At 43.6% G+C, this 8,537-nt stretch overlaps 2 protein-coding genes across 3 annotated transcripts; one reads left to right on the top strand and one right to left on the bottom strand.

Annotated features, from left to right (window-relative positions):
* Positions 1 to 613: 613 nt before the first annotated feature.
* Positions 614 to 2,716, bottom strand: lyrm5b (LYR motif containing 5b). 2 transcript variants are annotated; one of them, XM_080762366.1, is made up of 3 exons: positions 2,636 to 2,716; positions 2,282 to 2,357; positions 614 to 1,413 (listed from the first exon to the last, which is right to left on the bottom strand). In XM_080762366.1, the coding sequence occupies exons 2-3, from the start codon at positions 2,324 to 2,326 to the stop codon at positions 1,204 to 1,206; spliced, it is 255 nt and encodes an 84-aa protein (XP_080618492.1). In that variant the 5' UTR covers positions 2,327 to 2,357; positions 2,636 to 2,716; the 3' UTR covers positions 614 to 1,203. The 2 variants fall into 2 exon arrangements, with proteins under 2 accessions (XP_080618492.1, XP_080618493.1); XM_080762367.1 differs by having other exon boundaries at positions 2,282 to 2,354; positions 2,636 to 2,715.
* Positions 2,717 to 3,340: 624 nt separating this feature from the next.
* Positions 3,341 to 5,185, top strand: LOC308314459 (ran GTPase-activating protein 1-like; the record flags this gene model as incomplete). The annotated part of the gene is made up of 1 exon (XM_080762090.1): positions 3,341 to 5,185. One exon carries the CDS (start codon positions 3,341 to 3,343, stop codon positions 5,183 to 5,185), a length of 1,845 nt encoding a protein of 614 aa, XP_080618216.1.
* Between the last annotated feature and the right edge of the window lie 3,352 nt (positions 5,186 to 8,537).

The raw sequence follows: 8,537 nt of genomic DNA, 5'->3' as shown, positions 1-8,537 counted from the left end.
GACCCCCCAAAATAAATTTTGCGATAAAAAATAAAATAAAAATCTGGGGATAGCAGCATAGAAAATAGTGTACATTATATTACTATATTAAACAGTATTAAAAGTAGAATTATATTGCTTTAACTTAACACAGATAATCCACTATACTTAATATTTGTTCATCATTGACACAATTTAGAAATCTGAGGGAGAGTCAGACAGTAGGACTTAAGTAGAGACAGTATAGGACAGTGGTTCCCAAAGTGGGGTCCGGGGACCCCCAGGGGTCCTTGAGGGAGTTACAGGGGGTCGCCAGCTAAATGATAGTTTGGAACCAAATGGACCCTAACGGGTGCATTTGGTTCCATTTGTACATTGTCAGAGTTAAATTAACTTTGATTTTACAATATGTATTAGGCTCCCAGAGATAGAAATGGCAATAGGGGAACGTAGCCTAATTCCGGTCAAACCGGGGTTCCTATAGCCATACAAATCTTCTCTAATGGGAGTCCTTGGCATGTATTTTCAAATGGGGGTCCGTGGGCTAATGAGTATCATTTTGGGGGTCCTTGACAAGAAAAAGTTTGGGAACCACTGGTGTAGGAGACAAACAGGAAAGCTGAGAGACTCACCGTCTTGCCAAGAGCCATTTATTATCATTTACAGTGAAGTCCAGTTGTTTATCTGATGGCTTGAGTCATAGCAGGCGTGGGTGTCCAGCCTCATTCACAGTGTTGGTTGCTATAGGATGTGCAGGTGTGCACCAAACATTTGTTTGTTAAAGCCAGTGATGTCTCCCCTCTTCAATATGAACACCCCTCCACATCTTTTCATTTTCTGTTTGTATTCAGTGTGTATGTATCATGCGACACATCAAGTGGTCATTAATATGTCCATACACAGACAAATGTGTCCGTCCGTGGCAAAGACTTGTCCTTTTTAAAATAATGTTCTTATTTTGATCATAAGACCAAATTGCTGAATGTCAGTCTCTAGGTTTTCTTCAGAATATGTATGACACATGTCTGCTTTACTATGACTTTTTAGACTTTTCAAGGACCCCCATAACTCTGAGTGTACCAATGGAACAGGTCCATTTGGTTCCATTTGTACACTCCGAGTTACAGACCACCTTCGGAACCCTGAAGGTCCAATGACCACTGACTGTGCTACAGTAGGGCTAGGGCTAGAAATATTGCTCTATTAGGATTGAAAACAGAACTGTCACTGGTCCTCATAGTAGCGTTGTTTCATGGCTCTGTATTTCCTCAGGTAGTACAGAGCCTCGATCTCTTTGACGACAAACTCTCCGCGGGCGATCATCTGCCTGATCTGTTCTGGGCTCCTCTCATCTTTGTTTTTGAGAAACGCTGCTCTCAGGCGCTCCCTGAAGTAATCTCCTCCTTTAGGGTACTCCCTGCCCAGGAATAACAGCTACGACACACACACACACACACACACACACACACACACACACACACAAGTAAGGCTGGGCCTGAGGCTAGTAGTCGGCCGGGGTTATGGGGTGGGAAATTTGGTATAGTCTTTTTTTATTGTCCTAAAATATTGTCTATATACATTACATACATTCATGAATCCACTTGCTGAGTTTTGCACAAAATGCACTCCTTGGGCGAAGAACTTGATGAGGTCAGCACATTTTGGGCACATTTGGGCAAGTGGCTATGGCTGCTTTTAGCCCAAGGAGTGTTTTTTGTGCAAAACTAATGCTTGGAATAGATTTAGAATCATGAAAACCTCCTAGTTTGACATAAGGAAAGTTTGACATTTTTGCCTGCCATAGGATGTAAATGGTAGGGTCACAAGAAACCCCTGTAAAAACAATTGCCCAATAGTGACAGCCGGTCAGCAAGTTGATTCATCAATGTATATAGACAATATTTTAGCCCAATAAAAAAAGACTATAGGCCTATACCAAATTAACCACTTTAAACAAGAGAAGCCTGTCGGCTGCAGGACTAATTCAGCTCCAGGAAGAAATGGCTTCATGTTAAAAACAGAATTGAGAAAACCATTATAGCTCCTGTACTATAGTCCTACATACTGTACTGTATAAGGGAGGCTATACACATAGCCTAGCCCTATATAAAAGTTTACACACATTTATTTTTATACAAACAAAATACAGTGTGAATGGTGGCCAATGGCCATTCACACGTCCATTTAAAAAAGCAAATGTCATCAAATCAAATACAATTGTATTTGTGTGTTTGTGTGTTCTGGCTGTATGCCCATATGGTCTTCTATAGTAGCCTATGAGTTTAATCCGACACAAACTTACAGTTTTATAGAGTTTGACAACTTCACCTCTGAGCGGGTTGGACATGCTTACAGAGGAGGTCCGTCCGTCTACTCTACTGGAACGAAACAATGTCATAAATAATATTAGCATATCAGCGGTCAGCCTAGGCACGATATACAGCAACATTAACTACAGTAAACCCTTTCATCAGTACAAAAAATTGAATTAATCGCAAATAACAGAAGGGGTTGTGGTCTAATTAAATTAAGACTTTGATTCAGTAACAAATCTATAGCTGAAAGTTAACAGTTGGTAAAGTTAAATGACCTCTGAATGGAGTCAAAAACAAGCTCAATTCGACAATATTCTCTCACAGATATCGTTTATAATTACTTGGTTGAGAGTTGAGACGCATCACGAAAGCGAGCTTCAGCTTCAAGGTTACTGTTTACTTTTTAGGTGTCACAACTTCCGGTTGACTGTGAAAAGATCAACTACTAGACAAAAATACCAAGGATTCGTCAGTGATGTCATGTCACTAAGCTTCGTCATGTTTCTCCTTATGTTGTTATGGTTATTTCTTGTTTATTATGATTATTATGATAGATCATCTTATTTTCCCTATTTTTCTTGTGAATTTTCATTATCCTGTCCATGTTGTGCAGCACTTTGTGGCTCATGTCTAGAAAGGGGCTATATAAATAAAGTTATTATTAAATAAGGCTAGATATGTCTTTGCCCCCTCCACCCACACACATTACACATGTTACCGGGGCGGACTGGGATTCTTTCCAAATCACTGAATGCTCCTTTAATGTATTTTTTTTTACCAAACTTCACTGTACCACACAAAATGTGGTACAATTTTTTTTCTTATATTTTATAATGGAAGTCAATGACAGTGGGATCATACTGAAACTTTGCCCAAATATGGAGTTATACACCACAGATACATACATCATAGTTGGCTGACATAACATACTGGCCACATGAAATCCAAAATCCACATGGGAGTCATACATACTCCTGGCCAAAGGTGTGTTGAGCAGAATACTGTGTTCACGGTCAACAACTCTCATTTTCACGCTCTGCAACGCAATGGCTTTGGATGATGTTTCCCAGCTGGCCGATGTTTTGTCCAAGACCCATGTCAGGGATGAAGAATTGAGCTACAAAGGTCTGGGTCTCAAATTGGACAACGCAGAGACAGTGAAGGAGTTGGTACACAAGATTGAGCAGTACCAGGGTCTCCGGGCATTGTGCTTGGAGGGGAACACAATTGGCGTAGAAGCAGCGCAGGCCATTGCCAAGGCCCTCAAGCACAAAGACCAACTTCAGAGATGCCACTGGAGTGATATATTTACTGGACGACTACGCGCCGAGATCCCCACAGCCTTGAGATCGTTGGGAGGTGCACTGATGAGTGCAGGGGCCAGACTGACAGAGTTGGACCTGTCCGACAACGCCTTTGGTCCGGATGGGGTAAAGGGCATCGAAAACCTGCTGAAGAGCCCCACCTGCCACTCACTGAGGAAGCTAAGACTCAACAACTGTGGCATGGGCATCGAAGGAGGCCAGATCCTGGCCGCAGCACTGACCGAGTGCCATAAGCAGTCCTCAGCTCAGGGAGAACCACTCAAACTGAGGGTTTTCATGGCCGGGAGGAACCTTCTGAAGAATGAGGGTGTCACAGCCCTGGCGACGGCCTTCCAGTTGATAGGCAGCCTGACGGAGATCCACCTGCCCCAAAATAGCATTAACCACCTAGGCATCACAGCCTTGGCCTCAGCCATACAGCTCAACCCGGAGCTCAGCATCCTAAACCTCAATGACAACACCTTCAGCAAGAGAGGAGCACTGGCCATGGCTCAGGCTCTGAGGCATTTGAAGAATGTCCAGGTGATTAACTTTGGTGACTGTCTGGTCCGCTCTGAGGGAGCCATTGCCATCTCAGCTGTCCTAAGAGAGGGACTGCCTAATCTCAAGGAACTTAACCTGGCCTTTGGGCAGATCACTGATGCTGCAGCTCTAGTCGTGGCACAGGCTGTCACAGACAAACCTCATATGGAGAAGGTGGATCTGAATGGCAACTGTCTGGGAGAGGAAGGCTCTGAGGCACTGAAAGAATTCATGGAAAGTATGGACAAAGGAGACATGCTGGCCTCTCTCAGTGATGACGAAGGAGAGCCTGACGATGATGAAGAAGAGGACGAGCATGAAGAGGACGACGATAACAGAGTGGAGGAAAATGTAGAGAAAGAAGGGGATGAAAATGAGAAGGAGGATGGTGTGTCAAATGAGGAAAGCTTTTTGACAAAACCTCAGAGTTCAGTAGAGGTGGAGTCTTTCCTGAATAGCCCCTCTAGCGACAAACTTCTTCAGCTGGGAGAGGAGAGGACACTCCTAATACAACAGGTCGATGTGTCAGACCCAGATAAGGCTGCGGATATCCTTCTAAAGATCTCCTCTGTCTACAGTGAGCAGCCAGAGACCAATAGAGTGGTTCTAGAAACCATCAATGCTGTGTTTAAGAGGCTATTTACTGGTTCAACCCTCCAGTCCTACTGCTTCCTCTCCAGCTTACTGGTCCTGATGGGACTCCTCAAGGGTGAGGGAAAAGGAAGGAAGTTGCATGTTGTTCCAAGTCATCTACGGTGTCTGGAACATGTTGTCCAACAGGAATACTTCCCCCAAGACCATGCCTCACTGCTGCAGATCTTCCTCTGCAAGAATGACAAGGTTCTTAAGTCAGGTGGTGGCGCCACACATAGTCTGTGGACCCCTGGAGAAAAAGTGCTTTCCAGAATGGTGAGTCTGGCCATCTCACCAACCGTCTCAACCACTGCCAGTACTAAACCCCCCAACACACAGTGCACTGTACCGATGGACACTACCAACAAGGCAATGGAAACTTTGCACTTGGACAAGAGACAGGGGACATAAGTGGATGTACTCTCATCTACTATACAAGTGAAAAGGTGTACCCATACTCATTCTTCATGCTCTATCTCCGACCGAACCACACTTTCACCACACATCTCTATATGCAAAATAAATTCGGCACGCTCCCCGAACTGACATAGCCTATTTTTTTGCCGTTCAAGTGTCTTATTTACTTTTAAAATATTACTTTTATGAAACATTCCTACACGGAACACGGAATCACTGCTGCCCCAACACGGTCAGAAACAAGCCCAACCAGCCCACAAAGAAGCCCTTTAAACCACGCTACTTACATACACTACAACTCGCTTACAATTCGCAAACCTGGCAACACCCTGCCTCATACGTCACCAGCTCTGTTCCTCCTGGCCTCCGTAGTCCGTCGCGCTCACAATCTGTCGCAGCCATCTTGCTTTTCATTTACAGTGGACATTTTATGCAAATAAATTAATTATAGGTCCAGCAAGCACATCATGATGGTCTGTTTGTGCTCAATAGGTCACAATAACATTCCGAATTTAGGTGTTGTGTTTTGTATGACCTTTTCCCCAGTAGTACTTTCATATCTATCTCAGCTTTTGCCTGATAGCACACATGCTAACGTTAGCAGCATTACACCGATCACTTTGCCTATTTTCGCCACACAGCCAATTTACTTCCGCGAGCGGCCGGGCCATTCCGCCCATGCGAATGCATGGAGAAAAAAAAGAGACGCAAATCCAGCTGGATCGGAGCAGTGCCACACACACACACACACACACACAGAGAGGAGTTGACAAGTGAGAGAATGACACGGCTGTTGCGTTTCACCATGGCCAGTGCTGTTGTAGACAGCGACGACGATGATACACGGAAATAAGTGTGGAAAAGAAAACAAGGCAACACGTCAAATATGGGCCAGCATCTTAGCAGACATCACAAAGACATCGATCTGTCCAACGACGATGGTACAAAGACAACAACACAGCCAACTATATTCTTATAGAGAAAAGCTCTCAGCTAATTCGCCCCGTGCAAAACAATTAACGCACGGAGTTGCGGTCTGCATAGCTGCAGACATGCGACCACTATCAGTGGTGGAAAACGCTGGCTTTCAATATTTAATGAGAGTTGCAGAACAGCAGAACCACGTTACAAAATGCCATGCAGGTCACACATGTTTTCACTCCTAAAATGTATACAACTAATAATACATGTGAAACGTTGCCCGTTAAAATCGTTTTGTGTAAAAGATCGTCAAATATATGGCCGTTAGTACTGTTAATTCAACATCCGGTGAGGGGAGGATACGGATTGTGTATGGAAATCAGCGCATACAGTGGGTGGGCTTTAGACCGGATGTAAGCCACATCCACTAAATGTACACTAAATAGAAATAGTATACAATACTGCATAAAATGGTGTAGCCTACTGCAGCTATTTATAACCAGGTAGTGTATAAGTGAAATTGAACACTTAAATTAGTATTTAATACTTGAACTAACAACAGATGGGTCTATATACTATTTGTCTTTTTTTTTTCTTCTTTCTTTTACTTACTTAGAGCTTAACAACAATGTTACAAGTCATCTCATCTTAAAGAAACATTTAAAAAATGTTAGGGCATAAAACCCAAAGTTGTTAAACCTTTTATTATTCTCATTCTGATTTGTTATTTATACAAAATAAATGTGACTTATTGGGAAACAAGTGTTTTTCTTTACAAACCAAGATATTGCCCTAAATTATAATGAATATAGCCCTCAATGCTGAAAAACAAGGTTTTGAAAAAATAGATTGAAAAAATTTAATCGAACATCGAAGCAAATCGTGAGCTTCAAATCGAAAATTGCATTGAATCGTGGACTAGGCCAATCGTGATAGCGAATCGAACATCGAATCGAATCGTGAGCTGCAAATCGAAACTTGAATGGAATCGTGGACTAGGCGAATCGTGACAGCCCTAATGTATACATACGCCTGCACGCACACACACGCACATGCACGCCTGTAAGGCCCCCCACACACACACACACCAACATGCGATTCATTAAATAACTATTTCCTTCTTCCCATAGTGCGTGGCGAAGTAACTCTGGGATTGAGTGGCCGCGTAGCGGCCACGAAATTCTAGTGACACACATTTACGGTGTGGCTCTGTAAGAGGCCAGCCATGTAGGTCAGTCCTTTTTGAGGGGTGCTAACTGCTCCAACATGTGACTTTGTATTTTTGGGTGTCTATTAGTCGGTAGCAGCATGGTTACTCTGGTTACCGTCATTGTCTCCACCAGGCCGAAGGCGTTGGGAGAGAGTATGTTTTGCACTCCGTCCGTGTGTCCGTCCGTCTGTGAACACACACACACACACACACACTCTCCCTGGATGCCAACGATGAACCTCTGCCCCAAGATTTCCAGAACGGCCTGTTATAGCGCCACCAGGTGGCCGACTTTTGCAAAACACCATTACTCCTCCAGATTCTGCAAATCGTTACACACTATCTCTATAGTCATGTGTTCAAGATGGATCTGTTCCGATATTTAATATTCCATCCTAATTGGCTAACATCTGCTTTTGAAGTTTGCAGGATTGTCCCTTTAGAAACAAAAAGCCTCAAATCATGAACGCAGTGTGCAATTTACGTGAAATCTTTCAGACTTTCCTACTAGGCTGAAGAATATATCCCACCCTTTTCACATTGGCCTGTTTTAGCGCCACCAAAACACATTTTTGAAACTAAATGCCTCAAATCATCCAATTGCCATCAATGGTGTAAGAACAAATGGCACGCTTTTCACATTGGCCTGCCTATTATAGCTCCACCAGGAGGCCATAACCTGACCTGGCCTGCCCCGACGGGCACTTTTTCTTAATCATGATAAAGGCACCGCTCACTTCACATGGGTGTGATTTTTTTTGGGTCAATGGCACTTGTATTGAGCCGCCCTTAGCTTGCCTGGGCTACATACACACCACATCGAGCTGATCCGCATGCATCCACCCTTTCCTACAAGGTGTGGGTGGCTTACCCGCTGATATGACTCCATTGGCTGTATTTTGCGTAAACTAAAGACCTGGAGGCGTGAGCAATGCTCTTTGGCCACTCAGAATAGCCAAATGGCATTGATCACGCCTCCAGGTCTTTAGTTTACTCAAGTTAGGGAATAAGACCTGGTACTTAAGACACGCAAAATACAGCCCCATATCTGTGCAAGATTTTAGCCCAATCCACGTCTGATTGAAATGAATCTGAGGTGACCCATTTTGGCAAATTGACCTCAAAATGGAATTTGCATCTCCGCATACATCATAGATTACTGTCATAGACATGTGTTGGTAACACACTTAGACCACTGTGGGCCTAAATATCTAT

The sequence above is a fragment of the Protomyctophum bolini genome, assembly GCF_963924005.1.
Source record: "Protomyctophum bolini genome assembly, chromosome: 4".
In the NCBI taxonomy this organism is placed as follows: Eukaryota; Metazoa; Chordata; class Actinopteri; order Myctophiformes; family Myctophidae; genus Protomyctophum; species Protomyctophum bolini.
The sequence above is the reverse complement of the archived record's forward strand: the minus strand, read 5'-3'. Positions and strand labels throughout refer to the sequence as shown.